This window comes from Astatotilapia calliptera, chromosome 11 (assembly GCF_964374335.1).
Source record: "Astatotilapia calliptera chromosome 11, fAstCal68.1, whole genome shotgun sequence".
NCBI lineage: Eukaryota > Metazoa > Chordata > Actinopteri > Cichliformes > Cichlidae > Astatotilapia > Astatotilapia calliptera.
The window spans coordinates 10,976,937-10,997,049 of record NC_137432.1 but is presented as its reverse complement, the minus strand read 5'-3'; the positions used below and the strand labels follow the sequence as shown (position 1 = coordinate 10,997,049).

The 20,113-nt window shown below is 44.6% G+C and overlaps 1 protein-coding gene across 1 annotated transcript in view; it reads right to left on the bottom strand.

The window, feature by feature from the left end:
* Positions 1 to 20,113, bottom strand: part of cdkal1 (CDK5 regulatory subunit associated protein 1-like 1) — a 258,244-nt gene that overhangs the window by 142,833 nt on the left and 95,298 nt on the right. The window contains exon 9 of the mRNA XM_026183920.2: positions 9,207 to 9,310. Coding sequence (XP_026039705.1) covers positions 9,207 to 9,310 — 104 coding nt within the window. The remainder of the gene's footprint in view (positions 1 to 9,206; positions 9,311 to 20,113) is intronic.

Genomic DNA, 20,113 nt, shown 5'->3' with positions numbered 1-20,113 from the left:
GAGCGGCAGAGACATTTTATCCAAGTTTAAAGCTGAAACTGAAAGCTGAGGTTAAACAGCTGAGTGTTCACAGTAAGTAGGGTTTGATTGACATCTCCAGAAGAATATACACCCATGCTTTCCCACTGACACGCAAACCAACCCACTCAGCTCCCCAGCACGTGTTTGTCACACACATGAACCCCTCCACTCCCCGACCCATACACTCTCTCAAACACACACACACACACACACACACACACACACACACACACACACACACACACACACACACACACAGCTGTCATTTCCCGTGACATCCCCAGCCTCTATTACCTGCATGCATTAACAAACCTCTCTGATGTTAAAAATTATAATTCATACATTTGAATAATTCAGATTACTTTAAAAGCTGTGCGCTCACACTCGCTCACTCTTTTCCCAGCTTGAATGAAAAGTGTTTACCACAAATCGCATTCGAATAAATCCTATAAGTCCTTTTAAAATTCCTTAGATAAACCAATCAAATACCCCCAGCGCTGGGCTGACTGGCCAATCAAAATTAGCATTCGTAGAAGCGGCCTAGTTTTACTTAAAAGCCATCAAATAGCAAATCAAATTGCAGCGTCTATTTGTGAGGTTCAGTTTGTTAGAGTTAGAAAAAAGGTGATAAATAAAGTGAGAGTGAGAGAAAAAGGGGCCCTGCTGCACCAGATGTGTGTGCACGTGTGTGCGTGCGTGTGCGCATGTGTGTGGTGAGAGAGAGACATTTGAAAACAGTCAACAAGAAACAGGTTAGCAAACTGCACGTTCCGTTTAGATTAGATCTAAGGCTTGGATGGTGAGACCTCACATCTTTTCTCATCTCACTGTCCATGTCGGTTTCTGTTAATTCCAGCTATCTGTAAATCATAACCTTCTGCTTCCTTTTTCTGTGTTTTCAAAACAACAACTGTCTCTGACACTCATATTTCCTGTGCTGTAACGGATTACTCCCCACCCTACACTCAACACACGCGCAGACAGTTCCCATAACTTCAGAGGACATCACTCTGACTTGCACTAATGTCACAGACCAATCCCGTGGTTCTCAAATTGTGGGCTGGCCCCCTTTGGTTCCTAGTTGGCACAGAGCCAGCACAGGGGATGTGTGAACAATGGGCATTTTGACTCTGTACGTTTAGACCTGCAGCGTTGCAGTGGTGCAGTGTGGAGTGCTTTCATTTGGGGGACAGTGACAAAAATATCTGAAGTATCCGGTAGTGTGGGTAACTCTGGTTGGTGTTTGTGCTATTGGGGGTCCTTATGTGCAGCCCATGCAACTTGTGTTAGTGTTTAAAAAAAAAAAAAAGCACAAACGGTTAGTTATGTCTATAACTTCTGTTCCCTGAAGGAGAGGAACGAGGTACAACACATAAGTATGGGATATCACGCCCTCGCGTGTCCTGGCTGAAGAAACCTTTATTCACGCCTTTACGGCAGATGACGTGTGATGACACGCGCAAGGCCCCGCCCGCACATATAGCCGCTGCCATCACCGTCATCCCTCAGTTCGATAGCCGCTCTTCACCGAGCCAACTGCTCAGTGGGGCCACCCTGTGTTGTACCTCGTTCCTCTCCTTCAGGGAACAGAAGTTATAGACATAACTAACCGTTCCCTTTCAGTCGATTCACTCGGTACAACACATAAGTATGGGACCTATATACACGCCCCGCAGAGCAGCCACCGAACCGGAACGGGACCACCACATCCTCAGTGAGTGGTAGACCCAGCAGAAAGGACAGCATGAGCCACCGAAGGGGCTGTAACGTCCAACCGATAAAACCGCACAAAAGTGTGCGGCGACGCCCAATTAGCCGCTGCACAAATATCAGCCACAGGCACCCCTCTAAAAAGAGCCCATGAGGTCGCCATCCCCCTGGTGGAATGAGCTCCCACCCCGTGGGGCAACGCAAAACCTCCGGTGCTGTATGCCAGCGAGATAGCTTCTACAATCCAGTGGGACAGCCTCTGTCTGGACAGAGCTGTACCTCTATTCGGATTAGCGAAGCAGACAAACAACTGGTCACACAAACGCACATCCCGAGTGCGCTCAATGTAGGTGCGTAGCGCACGCACCGGACAAAGAGAATGCACCCTCCTCTGCTCCTCAGATTCAAAAGGAGGGGAGCAAAAGCTCAGCAACTCAAACTCCATTGAACTATAAGATGCAGGCATGACCTTGGGAAGATAGGCGGCATTCGGACGCAATACGACCTTGCGGCCATCAGGAGAAAACTGTGTGCAGGCAGGATGCACAGACAGCGCATGAAGGTCCCCCACTCGCTTCGCCGAGGCCAAAGCGAGAAGTAATGCGGTCTTATACGAAAGAAGTTTCATATCTACCGACTCAACGGGTTCAAACGGAGGGCCACAAAGGGCCTCCAGCACCAAAGACAAGTCCCAAGCAGGGACACTGGACTTAAGCACGGGCCTCAGCCGGCGAACCCCTTTCAGAAAACGCACGGCGAGGGGATGCGCACCTGGTGTCACCCCGTCAAAACCGATATGACAAGCAGATATAGCCGCTAAATAAACCTTGATCGTCGAAAACGAAAGGCCTTTATCCAACAGCTCCTGCAGGAATGTCAAAACATCCACAATAGAGCACTGAAATGGGAGAGTGTGGCGGTCCTGGCACCATCGCTCGAAGGCTCGCCATTTGTAAGCGTACAAGCCTCTAGTAGACGAGGCCCTGGCGCTCTGAATCGTCGCTACCACACTAGGTGGCAGACCCTTAGCAACCAAGTTTAACCTCTCAGCAGGTAAGCATGAAGGTGCCACAGATCCGGGCGCGGATGAAACACTTCCCCCCCCGCCTGAGAGAGGAGATCCCTGCGGAGAGGAAGCTGCCAAGGACTTGCTGCAAGCAGGCTGATTATTTCTGCATACCACGACTTCGCGGGCCACCAAGGGGCCACCAGGATCGGAGAGAGGGAATGCCGACGCACCCTCTCCAGAATTGGAGATATCATTTCCACTGGGGGAAATGCATACAGGAGCACGTCTGGCCATTGGTGCGCTAGCGCGTCCAAGCCCAAGGGTGCATCGTGGTCGATTATGGAGAAGTACAGGGGGCAGTGAGCATTCACCCTGGAAGCAAAAAGATCTATTTGCGCCTCGCCAAATAGATCCCAAATCTGAGCCACTATTGAAGGGTGTAACCTCCATTCTCTCACCAGAGGACCCCCCCTGGAGAGAAGGTCCGGCCCCAGGTTCAGGTGGCCCGGGACATGGGTGGCTCTTAGAGTCAGAAAATGAACACTGCACCATAACAGCAGAGAGCGAGACAGCTGCAACAGGGGAAGAGAGCGTGTTCCTCCCTGCCTGTTTATATAAGACACCACTGTTGAATTGTCCGTCCTGACTAAGACATGCTGGCCCTGCAGGACTGGACGGAAACGCTTTAGAGCTAAGAACACTGCTAACAGCTCTAAGTGGTTGATGTGCAGCTGGCGCTGAGCCGCGGACCAGATCCCTCTCACTGCCACCCACTTAGGGAAGCATCTGTGGACACCACCTTGCGAAACAACACCCTCCCAATCCGAGAGCCCTGGTGCAGTAGCCCGGGCTCCCTCCAAGGACGGAGAGCTAGCATGCAAGACGCAGTTACCGGCAGCCTCCTCCGGAGGTGACGCGAAGCACACAAACGGTGAGAGAGAGTCCAGCGTTGAAACGCTCTCATTTTCAACAGCCCAAGCGGCACTACGGCGATCATAGATGCCATCATGCCCAACAAGCGCAATATCGTCTGGAAACGCAGTCTGCGTCCCAGCTGAAATTGAGCGAGGCAGCGATGAAACGCGGCCACTCTGTGCTCTGACAACCGTGCGCGGCTGGAAAGAGAGCATATTTCCAGACCGAGAAAAGCGATCTGTTGACCTGGGATTAGCGAGCTCTTCTGAAAGTTCACAGAGAACCCCAGTGTCTGAATGTGTGACAGAACCCGCGACAGCTGCGTCTCCGCCTGTTCTCTGGAGCAAGCCACGAGAGCCCAGTCGTCCAGGTAGGCCAAGATGCGGATGCCCCTCTTCCTGAGGGGCGCTAGCGCTGCCTCGGCACATTTCGTAAAGGTGCGGGGAGCGAGCGACAGCCCGAACGGCAGCACTAGGTATTCGTAGGCTACGCCCTCGAATGCAAACCTCAGAAACTGCCTGTGTTTCGGGTGTATAGCGACATGAAAATAAGCATCTGTTAGATCGATTGTCGCAAACCAATCTCCAGGGCCGACTGCACTCAGGAGCTGTCTGAGTGTTAGCATCTTGAACCTGTACGTTCGCAGGTACGTGTTCAAGACTCGCAGGTCGAGGATGGGACGAAGCCCTCCCCCTTTCTTCGGAATGACAAAATAACGGCTGTACCAACCTTTGTCCGTCTCCGAAGCGGGGACCACCCGTATTGCTCTCTTCTGTAATAGCGCCTGTATTTCCTCTCTGAGTACCAAGGCTGCCTCGGGGTTGACAATCGTGTTCACGACTCTTTGGAAACGAGGCGGCTTGACCCGGAACTGCAACCGGTAACCCATGGCAACGGTTTGCAGCACCCACGGAGAGGGGGCGCAAGCGCGCCACTGAGGGAAGTGAGCAGCCAGCCGGCTGGCCTGGCCGGCTGGCCGGCTGGCCTGCAGCACTGACGGCGGGGCGCCGTCGCCCCCCCGTGTGTCTGCAGGGGACTGCATCCCCTGCCTGACCTGGCTCATTTCGCCTGCAGGTTGAGCATTTGAGATTGTTTGAGAGTAAACCACACTCTTTATTGATTGCAACATGGGAACATGTACATTTATACATTTTGTTGGGTGCACCTTTTCCGGGGCATAACAATGAAAAACAGCGGGAACACTCGATGTGGTCGCTTGAACATTCAACACATCTGAACCGTGTGCAGGGGTTATGTGCTTGGGAGACCGCGATAGGGTAGTGCAGCGCCTTCTGGGGCTGACAACCTGAACAGAACTTAAGCGGCACCTCTTGTGCGGCAACAGAGGGGTAAGAGCAGCGTCTCCCTGCTGCCGGATCCCTTCCCCACTCGCAATCACAGCTAGGAGGGTTGAGGCTTCTTCCTCCTGGGCGTCGGGTCCCGTCGGGGGCCCGGGGGAGGGCCTTTGCCCCAGGCCGACTGGCGTGGAGCTCGGGCCGGAGTACGTGCTCTCGCCGGCGGCCCTCCCACTCCAGCAGTGGGCGCCGGTCTCTTGCCAGCTGTCAGAGGAGCGGCGGGCCTGTGAGAGCTAGCAGTGGGCTTGGGCTGGCGTCTGGGGATGATGTCGCGCAGAGCTTCCGTCTGCTTCTTCCTCAGATCGAATCTAGCCTGAATGGCTTCAAGTGAATGTCCGAATAACCCAGCCGCAGACACTGGTGCGTCCAGATACACAGCTCTGTCTCTATCAGGGACGTCGGAGAGGGTCAGCCACAGGTGCCTCTGCGCCACCACTGTCGAAGCCATCCCTCTGCCCAGGGAGAGCGCTGCACAGCGAGACGCACGGAGGATGTAATCCGTGGTGACTCTAACCTCGTTAAGAAGAGGTGACAGCGGGCTGTCCTCCGGAACCAGCGATCCAAGCTCCGCCAGGCACATTGCTTGGTACGTCTGGAGCATGGTGACGGAGCTCATGGCTCGAGCGGTGCCGGCCTGAGCCCGATAAATCTTCTCCAGCTGCAAGGCCGAGAATCTGCAGTGCTTGGACGGCAGAGTTGCGGGGCCACCGACACCATGGTTATGGGACGGGGCCAGATAAGCAGCCAGAGACGGCTCCATAGGGGGTGGGTTAGCTAAACCAGCTCCCTCGGCGCCGTCCAATTCCATGTACTGTCCATAGCCGGGCACCGTGACGCGGGTAGACAGAGGTTTGTCCCATGACGCTGTTAGCTCGCAGAGAAAGTCTGGGAACATGGGGAGGCAGTTTTTGGCCGTTGCGGGCTCCGGTGGAAGGAAAAAACCCGCAAACCGCGACGGCTTCCGAGCTGGTGGAGGAGAGGGCCAGTCCACCTGCAGCTTCTCAGCGGCACGGCGAAACAGGGAGAAAAGAGAGGTGTCATCGTGGCCGACCGGCGCAGCAGCGGCGGCATATTGGGTCGACAATGAGCTCTCCTGCTCATCCTCCGACAAACCATGGATGTCCAGGCCGATGTCCAGCACGTCATCGTCTTCCTGGGGAGCGCTGGCGGGCTTCAACCCAGGCTGAAGCCCGTCAGCGCTCCTGCATGGTTCCGGTCCGTCATCGGCTAACCCGTCAACGCATTCCATGTGGTCAGCCCAGCTAATCGCGGGGACATCGACCTGAAAATTTTCGTCTTCGGACTCGGACGAAGCCGGGGCTCCAGACTCGGAAAGAAGAGGGTCATGCCGTGCGACAGCCGAGCGTCCCAGCACTCTTTCCACAAACGTCACCCGTCTTTCCAGGGTCGAGCGTCGGAGCTGGCGACAAAACGCACAAGCTTCGGGCTCCGTCAACGCTCTCCTAGCGTGGACGATCCCCAGGCAGACAGGGCAGGCATCGTGCTGGTCGCTGTCGTGCAAAGAGAAACCACATCCCTGAGGACAGGGGCGAACAGAAGATTTCTGCTTTGCTCGCTTCGGTTTGGAGTCCATTCCCAAAACGCAAAGCGAAACGCTGCACAAGAAAAACTTGAAAATAGCGCTCCGCGGGCAGCCTACGCACCAGCTGGGCGGTGGAGGCTAACACCAACAGGGGCAGTTAAGCTAGGTTCAAGTTGGCAGACAACGGAGCTAACTAGCAGTAGCTAGCTAGCCCAACTCAGCAGAGGTGTTCTCAGCGAGGTGAAGAGCGTAAGAACTGAGGGATGACGGTGATGGCAGCGGCTATATGTGCGGGCGGGGCCTTGCGCGTGTCATCACACGTCATCTGCCGTAAAGGCGTGAATAAAGGTTTCTTCAGCCAGGACACGCGAGGGCGTGATATCCCATACTTATGTGTTGTACCGAGTGAATCGACTGAAAGGGAACACTCAATTGTATCTCCTGTTTGAGCTTCTCACACATGCTTTTTTAATCTTCTGTGCGGGGCTTTTTTAATTTTGCACTTCTTCCTCTTAAACTAAAAAAGAACACACTTTTTAACCAATCAGCAGCCTGTTTATACATGGGATTATTACTTGTACATGTTGATGGCTTCTTGGCAGAGTGTACAGGAGTGTGCCTCCATATAAGTTGAATTCCTACAATCCCTTTCATGGACACATAGAGAAATGCAAACTTACACCAAAGGTAGGACGATAAAAATTGAGTGACTACAGTTTATATTTAAATTTAAGATTCAACTTGGAATGAGCATTGCTCGTGACACACACAAGCCTATTAAGGTTATCCATTGTAGTGCATGAGGCCCTGTAATTAGGAGTGAAAGATGTATATACTGATTTATGTATTTACTGTTGGTAGTTAGCAATGAAAGCTAAACCTGTTTTTAAATCTATGCATGTGTCTTCCCAAAGCCTGAGTATACCCTGTCTTTCTAACTAGGCTGGTGCGTTTCTTCCTCCTGATTTCACCCAAATCATACGACCATGATCGTAAAAACATACAAATACACACCAAGGTTCAAGCAGCTGGTGAGTTTGTCCTTGACTGCCCACCCTGTGGCAGTGGCATGGATGCAGCTGTTTTAGAGGGTTCAGGATGGGATTTTAAAAGCCGTGTCCTTGTCAAGGGTGGACTCTTGGTTTATGTTTGGGGGGGTTTTTGGAGGAGAGGGAGGGTTAATTACTCTAATATCGAAGGTTGTGTAAAGACCAGCACTCACATTGCATTGAAAGTTCCAGGCTCGTTGTTTATGTCAATTAAAGTATTCTATTAGCTGTGCAGGAGCAATTAGCACACAAGGATATTTTCTTTTGGGAAGTAATACAGCAGACACCAGCGTTATCCAATCAGTTCTGAGCAAATTATATAACACACCTGGCACAATGCAGTACAGAATTTATTCATCTCTTTCTCATGCAAGCATCGCAACAGGCATCCCTGCTGCGATGCTTGCACTCGGATGGAAAACTGTGGCGCAAACGTAACGCAAAACAACTTTTTAATGATTTAATAATGATTTTCATGACACTTAGCATTATCAGTAGTACATTTGGGAGCCAGGATCAACCTGAACGAGTAAATCCTAAGAGTCCAGAACACAACAGCCTGGCAAGTCCTGTTAGTGGGAAGTTCTTACGGCAGTGGGGTGAAGAACAGCATAATAAGAAGTTTCAATACTTTGCGAGAGGTTTTATATATTTAATTTTATCTGTGGGTATGAGGCTAGAACGCTGTTATAAAAGAGAAAGGAAGAAATGTACCTTTGTCCCTTTTGAACTTAGCATGTTTTTGTGATTACTGTGAAATAAGTAAAGTTAATGGCAGAACAAATGGATTTTTGTCATCATTTTTCATGTCTTTGGCAGGAAGATTTTGTGCATTAATACTTAGTTTTACAGCAAAGTTTGAAACACAATGAGCTCATGGATAAACGCTGGTGTTAAAAGGGATAACAGAGTGACCCTAGCTAGTTTAAACAAATGAAAAACAGGCTTTTTTAATAGACAGTTGGCTTTTTAAAATGCATATCATAAAATGGATGATAGCGCCTCGATAATTAAGTTAGCCACTTGTGTCATGAGTGCGTAGACTTGCCCTTGACTGACCTGCCTGGGGCTCTAACAGAGGCATGGCCTGCTGTGCAGTTAGGGATTCTGGGAGTGTGCTCTTAAGGAACAGATGCCAGCGCACAACAGCTGTTCCTTTGGCATCAAACTAGAGCCAAATGGCTGGAGCCTCCACCCAAGAACAAAAACATCAACATGTGTTACTAAAACCTCTCCCTCTTAATAAGACACACACACACACACACACACACACACACACACACACACAGGAGTACGCTGAATCAGAACTTAAGTGTCTCCACAACCACAGAGACACCGACACAACCTTTTATACTCAATTCGAGCACAGTCAGGGTCAAAATCCACCAACATAAAGGAGAAAAGGAAGTGGGAGCGCTGGATTTATAACCAAAGGCAAAACAAGAGGATTTATAACCAAAGGCAAAACAAGAATGTGTCACATAATTTTTTTTATCTCAGTTATCTTATTCTAAACCAAAACTGTAACTGAAATTGAAATTCCAATAATTGCACAGCCCTGTGTAGTGATAGTGTGTGTCTGTCTACAGAGAAAAGGTACTCACCCTGAAAAGACTGCCTTGCTCTCTCCACTAGCTCCTCTATGGGATAACTGGCCAAGTCTCCTCTTGCATGCTTCGTCTTGCAGTAGGTACACGCATTCAGACACCTACACGGACAGAAAGACACAAAAGAAAATGTAAAAAGAGAAAGATCGAGCAAACCTTCACTTTTGACTTTATTGAAGAAAACATGTTTTTTGCTTTGGGGGCTTGTGTTTCAATCTTTTTGTGCTCCATTTATATCATACGGCACAAATCTAATAATATATTAAACATCAAATGAAAGCAGCTGGTTGTATTCACCAATGCCATTGGAAATGGATGTCAACTTAAATGAACTATACTCAGCTCAAAATGTGAAAGTGGAATATATAAATGAACAGAGACTTTTAACCTCCTAGGACCTGCCGTCCACATATGTGGACATCACATTTTGGGTTATTTACACCAAAATACTCAATTTTGCTCTACAAGGGCCTGATATCCACTTACGAGGACATTATACTGCTACGGTTCTATCAAAATTTTAAATGAATATCCTCATTTGTGGCTCTCATTTTTCTTAAAAACAAAAATAAGGTAAAAAAAAAATAAAAAAATCTGGTAATTCTTTGTTTTTACATTCATCAGGCCCCAATCAGCCCAAATATCAAAGAGAAATTAAAAATGCATGTTGTGGAAGAGTTCGGGTCTTAGGAGGTTAAAAGGAAAGTAATGAAGCTTGCCCTGTCAATTAAGGAAAAGCACTAAAAGACAGGGGAGAGTAAAAACTGTTCTCTCTTTCATAAACTATTTCAAAGGATTAGAAGTGACCATGGACAGCTGTCTCAAAGACAAACAGTGGAAACGCTAGAGTCGCCGCATTGTTTTGTTCAAGAAAAAGGAGAGGCTTGATTCAAATTGACTGTGAAAGGAAGGGAAAGGAGAATGAAGCAGAACAGAAAAATGAGAACAAAAATAAAACTGCCTCACACTAAACCCCTGAGTATGGCAGGGTGTAAACTCCGGGAGAGTGCTTGGTTGGGAAGATCAACCAAACCACACTCTATTAAAACCATCTGATGAATTTGGATTCATTTTCAGACCTCGAATTTGTCATTGTAGTTTGAAAAGTACAACCTGGCATTAAAAAAAAGTTTGTGCGATGTGTTAGCATCCTGAACTGCAAATCAATTACCACCTATATTAAACTGAAAATGGTAAAACACACACACACACACACACACACACACACACACACACACACCGACAGTATTACAAAAATAACTGTCTCGTTCAGGTGCATTTTATGGATTTAACATCTTTTCCAGCCAACTGTTGTTGGCATGGAATTTCTGAGGTTACGTGAGCATATGACATCTTTGTATTTTCTATTTTCCATCTAATTTTATTTCTATGCATTTTTCTTTTTCTGGCTTTTTTTCCCCTCGTTGGTTCCATTAGTTGCAAGTACATGTTATTGGGTCAGTCTGAATAAAACGCTGTGGCATCTCATTAGCAAAATACTGCAAAGTAATTGGGGGTAAAGACCCAAACAAACTCAATTATAGCTAATAATGGGCCAGTACTTCTACTCTTAAAGAAAACCTGACTGTCCATTAGCACAGTACTACTAATGGAGGCTTCTAACCTTGGGAATACATTGGGTACAACGTTGTTGCTAAAGCTGATCATGGTAACATAAAACAATGCTTGGGATTTGTTATATATGCATCCTAAAAGCAGCTCAGTTCTGGTTCGCTCAAAGAAGGAAGCAAGAAGAAGGAGTTGAGTAAAGTTTGAATTATCTGACTGTTTTGCTTCGCTTAATGCGCCTTATAATCCGGTGTGCCTTATGGTCCAAAAACAAAAACAGTAAGCATAAACTGCATCCTTGACATTCACGGAAAAATAACATTGATCCCCAGAAACCTGAAGCACAAAGGACAAAATTTGTGGGCCAAAAAGTACTGCCTCACAAAAGACACCACTAATCACACTATGATATTACTCCATATATAAAACAATATTGTGCTCAAGAATGACCATGTTTTTCAATTAGTAGGATGGTGGATTCGTTAATCCTGATAGTTTCCACTATCCAGTGAGTAATGTTGTGAAGCATCTCGCAGGTGGAAGCTGGGATCATCTGTAATATGGTAACATTTTTTTATATAATCGATATACAAGAAGTGATATATAAATATGTTCCGTAGAGGAAAGTTCAGCTGTTCTTCCTCTGATGGTTCATAGTTAAATACTGGATTACATTTAAACCAGTGATAAAAAAAAAAAAAGGTTAATCACAGTCTATCTACAGAGCAGATACACTACAACTTTACACAAATTCTTTGTCAAAAATAAGTAACACGCAATAACCTAAAGATGACAAAAAAAGAGGTCATTCTGTTACGGCACAAACAACTACATTATACATGTCGATCCACTTGTTCCACTGCATTTGTTGGACCATCTAACACCTCGCACACTAAAATGCTGCAATCCCTCTCTTATAATCGTTCTGACATTCATTTAAAATAGCAGAAGAATTTTCAATGACACAAATCACCACAACGGTAAAAGAAAACCGAGCTATCCATCCATCCATCTCTCCTTCTCAGAGTATTGCTTCGCTGAGGGCACTAAAGATGGCAGCTAGGTCACAGGACCTTGCTGTGGAGAAAACACAGACAGATGGGACCCCGTGTGCGTGCACACACACCGACACACACACACACACACACACACACACACACACACACACACACCACCAGGGGGTCAATCCATCTTAATGTGATCAGGCCCAGCTGAATGGATCACACCAACATTAATCTCAAGAGACAGTCAGTGGCCTGCTTGTGTGTCTGTGTGTATTTGCATCAGTAACGTGCAATGTGTGTGCGTTCGTATGGCTGTGTTCAAGTGTGCTGCTGTTGCTGAACATTTGTCCAGTATCACAACAATGCATTAGCGGTTTCGACTTCTCCATTAGCCAGGACGGTCTGTGACAACTAGACCAACGCTGAGCGCAAGAGGAGCCTGTGTCCCTCCCTCGCTGTGGCAGGCACATGCACGCCTTTACTTTGTATTAAAGTTGCGATGGATGATAAATTATTTGAAATAATACAACAATTTTAAAGCTGCTTTTACCATTCAGGAAAACTAAGCAGCTGCAGTGACGTAAAGACGCACTTTGATAGTTAAATCCAAATATTTCTTGGCCTACTTTATATCTGTCCTTGCTCCCTCTTCTGTTTTGTCCCAGTTAATTAAACCACAGAGGTAGCTGTTGTACCTGACAACAGTGTAGTTCATCAATGTGTTACAATGAGAAAGGTTACCTCCCCAATGTGCGTGTGTGCGCGCGTGAGATGAAGACGGAGAGATTGTGTGGTTGCAGCCTTGAAAAGGTAACAAAGGGAGGAAAACCCTGAGGTTCCTCTATACATTTGTAAGCCTGCCTCAATACACACACACACACACACACACACACACACACACACACACACACACACACACACACACACACACACACACACACACACACACAAACAAAGTACAGTTCCCTTCGGGAAGGATCCCTTGTGCTGCATATTAAGAACAAGAAAATCATTTCTCAGTGATAAGTATTTAGAATCTAGACATTAATTAGAAAGCTACACATTAATTAGAAAACAGCCATCGGTGTGTATTAGTGTTCGTCGGGGCTCGTATTGTGCCAGCTTCAAAACGCAATTATGAAAACAAAGCTTAAACTGCGAGGGGAAGTCTGAGCGCCATGCAAATTGTAAAGCAAGATTAGTCATTGCGCTTATTGTCGAGACGGGGAGACGCTGAAGTGGGTATATTAGCAAACAAAATCTCCAAACTGCTGTTATATGGCTGAACAATGCCTCGAGCCTGTGAGTTTGCTGTTAGTGTCATCTCAAAGTCAAAGTGGAGGTGGCGAAATAATATGGAGTCAAGGAACAAAGACTGCTGACACAATGACGTTAAGACCTATTAGGAGCAATGAATAGAGGGGTTATTAGTAATTCAGAAAAAGATTGGCAGTTAAAACCCATTTCAAGTTGCATGGGAACTGCACACACACCGATGATCTTGTGTAAGTCATAAAAAAGGCAATATTCATCACATCAAATATTATTAGGAGCTCTAATCATAAGGGTTTGGGATTAAGCGGCGCTTGTGGCGCTTAGTCAATGGGGGTTAAGTGGAGTTGCGAGGGTGGGTTTGAAACGACACAGAGATTTTACTTCATTTTTCAAAAGTGTAAATTTGTGCGAACACTTTTCTACGGTGGCTCGCTGACTTGTGACGATTGGTTAACACTCTGAAGCTGTGTGTTAGGTAAAAAAAAAAAAAGTTTTTGCACCAATATTTCACATGAGGATTGGTTGTTTTTGCGTATTTGTGTGTGCATGGATTTCAGTGAGCTTCCTTTCATCTACGAGTGTGTGCTCTAATGCAGCTGGGCCCTGTTTCTCTCTGTGTTCAATCCAGCCTTTGTTCATGACCTCTCGAGTTCTCTTATCGAGTCTCATGTTCCCCGTGTTAAATACTGAAAGAGCTCTGTGTGCATTTTCGAAAATGTGTCACATGTTGACCCCGTGTTTCTGAAACTACTACAGCAGCTTTGCTTGTTGTTTTGACTGAAAAAAGTCAGCGTGAGTACGTGTGTGAGAGCGTGTGCGCTTGTGTGTGAAACCACATCTCCACGTCCACGTAGTAGCTGTGTTTTCCCAACTTCTTGTTTTGTCTGTAGTCTGACCTCGAGACGGTGTTTGTGCTAAAGTCAATCAGCCTATTGTTGCTGGAAAAGAATGGTGCGATATTTGTTTATTTTGGAACTCACTGATAAAGTGTCACGTGAAGATATGCTATGAGGTTAGGCCTACAATCAGGCTGACTGAGTCAGGTAATCGGCTCACTTCTCTGGCTTACTAACCACTTTACACTCTAACTTACTTGATTTTTAAGTCCCCTTTTTGCTGATGATCTGAATGCTGAGCTGACTCACACAGTAGGTAGATTCAGAGGTCAAAAGGATCTGCACACAGTAATAACCGTCAACTGACAGCTTGTTTTGCTGACTTACTACTTCATGCAAGTCACTAGACAAAACAGTGGTTGGAGACCGCAGGTCGCCTGAACTGATTGTGACCGTTTGCAATGAACTTGTGATCTTGTTGCTTGAAGTTGATGAGCAGGTCTGCAACCACTTGCAAACAGCTGCCATCTTCAAAGCAAGTTTGATGTGTCAAGGTGATAAAACGGCAAGACTGAGCCAGTCTGCTGTCAGTCTGCAAAAGAACTGCATCAAGTTGGCAATTACATGTAATGTGTGTGTGTTAATATGGTATAAGTTGTCCACATATACATAAATTTAAAGTAAACAACAATTCACATTAACTACTTACATTTAGAGTTCAGCTAGAACCTCAGATTTGAAACAGAAATTCCTCCACAAACCTATTATTATATTGGAATAAAACCAGAATAGAACCAGATGACAACCAGTTTGGTTGAGTTCCCTGTTGCAGAGAGATGCACTGCAGATTGACTAAAACAAGTTGGAAACGTCTCTAACTACACATTAGAGAGAAATTATTTTCAAATGCAGTCAGTGTGCAACAGAATTTTTACTCCATTCTTACTGAATTATCAAGGAGTGACTAGTCAAATGCCTTAAAGTGGACCTATTATGCTCTACCATGTATATAGTGTGATACAGTGGTGGTTACTCACATAAAACATGGCTAAAGCTTTTTTCTTCCTCTTGACTCTGTATGACGTCACTAAAAGTCGATATCTGCTTTAAGCAGATGAACCGAGGGGCTTCAACAAAGCCCAGTCTAAGATAAATAAGGGTCATTTTAAACCGTAAATCATGCAAAGCTACTCTAATCAAATCCACAAATAAAAATATGCAGCTGGAAATGTGCATAACAGGTCCACTTTAAAGCTGTTGTCATTTTACATCTAGCAGAATCTTTGCATATATTAGAGGATGTAAAGGAATTATTGAGACCTTTTAAAATGTTTTGGGTTTTTCCTCAATTAAGAGTTTTCAAAAGGTTCCTAAACATTTTATTACAAACGTAACCACTCTCTTCTTAAACTCCATTCCTCTAAAGCAACAAAACAAAATGACTGGACTGGACTGCATGTGTCTGCACCACTACAAATAATGTAGTGGAAATCACCTCATTACTCGGCTGGTGTTTCTTATTGACAAAAAGTTGCTGCTTGAGTCACAAATCTTCTCTAAAATAGTCACTCGTGTGTGTGGTCTGGGTGTTGCTCAGATTGTAGGGATGTAAATTTGTTTACACCGTCACAGTATGTCAATGTGTTTTCCTTAGGAGGATAAAAAAAAAGCTCCTGTAATGTCTGTCATCAAATTTTTAGGTGAAGACATGTTGTTAAGGTTGAAGTAAGCTTAAGTTTTGACATGTAGTAGTTATGGTTAAAGCTCCAGAACATTTCGAACTGAACGTAATGCCCCCTGAAATCATGGACACACTAATAAACTACTGTGTGTATGTGTGTGCACGAGTGTGTGTGTGTGTAAATTGTGTTTGCCTGTGACACACTGGGACTAATTCAGTTACTCAGGGGTTCTGTAGCATAATACCTTGTAATGACACACAATCTCATTTTGTCCAAGGAGACACATCAATCTTTTGGATTTACTGTGGGGAGCACAGTCTGTCCTGGTGAGCGAGTGTGGAGAATAGTGTACGTGTTTGTCCTGAGCATATATTTGTGTGTTTGTGTGTTAAGCAGTGGGAAAGAGGGAAATGGAATAAAGTGTTCAGACCACTGGAGCTGAAAACTACCCATACATTGGTTTGATAAACAGCAGGAGAGGCCACTGTGGTACACAGCTAGAAGAGGTGTGCACATATGTCTGTGTGTGAGTGTGTGTGCCTGTCTGCATATAGTCGTGTGTGTGTGTGTGTGTGTGTGTGTGTGTGTGTGTGTGTGTGTGTGTGTGTGTGTGTGTGTGTGTGTGTGTGTGTGTGTGTGTGTCAAGAATGAAATAGAAAAAGAAAATGAGAATTCTGTTGTGGAGGTGTATGTGCGTGTGTGTCTTGTGCTGAAGTGCAAAATCAAAATGAGATTGTGTGTATATTGGGCATCCATGCGTCTCTGCGACTGTTCACACATATGTACGTGAGAAGAAAACCTTTTGTAAACACCCTTCATTCTGCTGTAATTCCACTTTTCTGAAGCACATCAGCACATTTTCTCCATCTTTTGTTGCTGCTTGACATGATGCATTTTCACTTCTGCTCTTTCAAGAGAAAAACAACACAGAAAAGAAAAGATGAGATCATTGACCAACGGCAAACAAAATGAAAACGCAGTCAAGCGGCGCGGTCCAACGGGATTCTGTTGTACGACGTGGAAGAGATATAGACCGATATCATGCAGAATGACTGTGGATATTAGAATCTGAAGTTAGAGAAAATATACCTGCTCTGATTATTAGGTAAAAAAAAAAAGATGTATAGGAGAAGGAAAAAGAGACGTTGATCTCGAGTCCCATTGACTTCCATGCTGTTGCTATGAAACTGAAATTACAAAACATAAGTCTTTTTAAGTTATCGAATAACTTTGCTAATGAGTTTGCATCTCTCCATCTTTTCTTCTTGTGTGACACTCCCCTTTAAAGCAGATACTTTTCTATAACACCAACACCTGTATTCCTTTTGTAACATTAGCATTCTTAAGTGCCTATAGGGAACAAATAAATACAAAAAAAACATTTAATAAAAATAATAATGTTTGCCTTATGCCGGATGCCCCACCTGATCCAACCCCACAGGGATTCGTGTCTTCTCCCAGGATCGCACCAGGAATCTTTCGATTATGCTATTCCCAAGTGACACCCTCTATAAAGTGCGCACTCAATGAGTTTTGCTCTGACTTTTTACCTTGCTTAGTCAAGGAATGTGCCATATAAATACATAAATCAATCATAATGACATTGATTGATCTGCAAAGAGAAACGGTTAAGAGGACTAAGAAAAGAATCCAAGCACGGAGGAAGCTCTGAAAGTGAAACACGCCAATCACATACTGATGACTGTCATTTCTTTTCTTGGAATAGGACCAGCATGATTATTCAAAGTCAAAATTAGAAAAGCGAACTGAGAACTAAGAGTTAAAAATACACATAAGCACAAAAGCTGTTTTTTTGCGTTGTTTTTCAGAAGACCAATCACAGCGACACACTACTGATGGCGAAATTTAATGACAGAAATGACCATTTTGAGCAGACTGGAATTAAAATGATTACTGAAGACGAATTTAAAAGTAATCCTATCAGACATAGAGGCTAATATAACTTCTAAATATGAAAAAAAAGGGCTTTCTCCAAATTTTGTGATGTTATTTGCTTGACACTTTAATATTTACTGGGGAGGCAATATTCTTAATACTGAAATATTAAGACGGGCAGCACATGCTCAAAAACTTTTGCACAAATTTCACTGAAGCTAGGGCTGTGCGATATGACCAAAATCTCATATCCCGATATAAGAATTCTATCATCCGATAACGATATAAATCACAAAAATGTAACATTTTCTGTAAATTCTGTGAATCTCGGGCAGCTTGACTTGCAGGAAGTGGTTCCAGCTGGGCGTCATGTAGCTGGAGTCGAGTGTTTTAACAGATGCATGAAACGATACATTTTTAGACATAAGTTGTAACAGCCGCCGTTTCTTTTTGAGTATTTATTACACGGCGTGCTGTGGGGAAAAGCCTGTTCTAACGTTTGAGTCTAAGGTTTATTTTTTAGCACCTGACGGCTCTTTTTTGCTTCTCATCCGTAGATACTCTGCATCCTCTTTCACGTGATTCAGTTTATTTTGAAAAGTCTCAACAGGATCTTGAGCTTTATTGTGAAAGGTTTGTGGAAAATAAACAAGCGGACACGCAATGGTTTTACCGTCGTTGTTGCTAACGACAACGCATAAAAACAGGCGCTTGTCCGTCTGTAGTGTGGTTATATTACATATAAGAGAAAGAGAGCACTTTAAGAAATTAATATAGCCACTACAGGGACCATCAAAACCATGAAAAAATATTGCCGTAAACAGTTCATTTTGCGACACAACAAAACAAACGATAGCGTAAAATGAAACGATAGACGTTTTTATATCGTCATCCGATATATATCGTTATATCGAACAGCCCTAACTGAAACAACATTGAGACACAAGCAAACAAATTAAACCACAGAATAAAATTCACATCGCTTTCTGTTTAAATAAGAAACACCTGCCATCCAGCACCTGTATGCAGCTTTTTTGTTTCAAGTAGCGTGCATTGTTTGTTGTTGCTAGCTGACATGCATGAGTTCAGAACTGGCCAGTGGACCATCTCAATCCAGCCTCCAATATCCTCCAACCTTAACAAACCTTCCAAAGATAAAATAAAAAACTACACTTAAATCAAGTCTCCACCTGCAGCAGCTTCTGTTAGGGTGGCCTTCCAACTCGCACACAGCAGATCAAGGACTACGATACCCAGGTGCTCTTAAAAACGGCAGGGTCTGAGTGTGTCAAACTGTGGGATGAAAGCATCTGAGGACTGCCTGTAGTTTCTTCCCTCGTTTAGTTTTGACTAAAGCATTTAGACCTTCATTCTGATCCGTCCTTGTTACTCAGGGATACGTAATGTCAAAAAAACAGGAGTCATAAAGTGATGTTGTATCTGCAGCTTAACATCTGAGTCCTAACCCTGCTCTAAGGCTAATTGATTTTCTGTGCACCAAGACATTAGTGACCCCAAATTTACCCCACTCTCAGCTGGCTAAAGTGTTGTGCAATACACCTTAGACACAATGGTTAACACAAATCTACGTGAAGGTCAGCACTAAAGTTGATAAGGCCTATTATTCCACTGTGTCGGCTCGGAGAGGGGACACAAATCACAGGAAACAAGGAGGCTAACACATAGGGGGCCTCCCGGATAACACAAATATGTTCACAATGCACTCATACATACATTTTTTTACATGCTCATCTGGCTTTGTTTACATTGTGTCTGTGTGCATAGCGTAGGTGTATTTTGCTACACTGATTGTGGTTGACTATATAAATACATAAATGAAAACAGCAGATAACAAAATAGAAAAAATAAACTGTTTTTTTCTTGAGATTATTAAAGCCAAATACAAATAAAGCATCTAAAACCGTCACGTGAAACGTTTTAATCATCCATTCAAATCCCTAACAATGGATTCATGCGATATTCAACACAGTAATGGGAAGATAAATTAGCTTTCTGTTAAGTAGATAAGAACATTACTATTAATGTCACGAGGTGAAAAGAAGAAAAAAAGAGAGAGAAATCAGGGACAGGATAGAAAACCGTGAACAAAGGAGAGAGAATAAATTGGTGTACAAGTTCCAAGGTTATCCATTATAGTCCCTGGACTGAGAAGAACAGCAGCTACAAGAGGAAGAAATGTTTACTCTCCTGTAACAAAAACGAAGAGCACTGAAATTTATCATGCACTCAATTTTCTGATCCTCCGATCTATTTGAAACCTATTGTAAACCTAATATGCGGGCATCCAACGGTATATTTTTGCATTAATATTTATTTTAATTGAGATCTATAAATTAAAAAAAATGCACCATCATTCCATTGGAATATTTTGTTTCAAAGGTTTTTGATACCTCTTGATATTAGCAGTTCAACTTCAAACTATTTGTTGCAAAGGACGAAAAGCCAGCACAGCGCTCAGTCGTCACAGTGCAGTCGGCCTTCGGGCAATTCTTCAAATGTGTTTCAGAGAGCTTTGAAACACATTTGAAACACAGCCTAGTCTTGCTGCCTATTCTGATACCATCCTGTCCACCTACTGGTCTGCTGGGAGCAACAATACAGTTAGTTATTGGTTAGAGGTT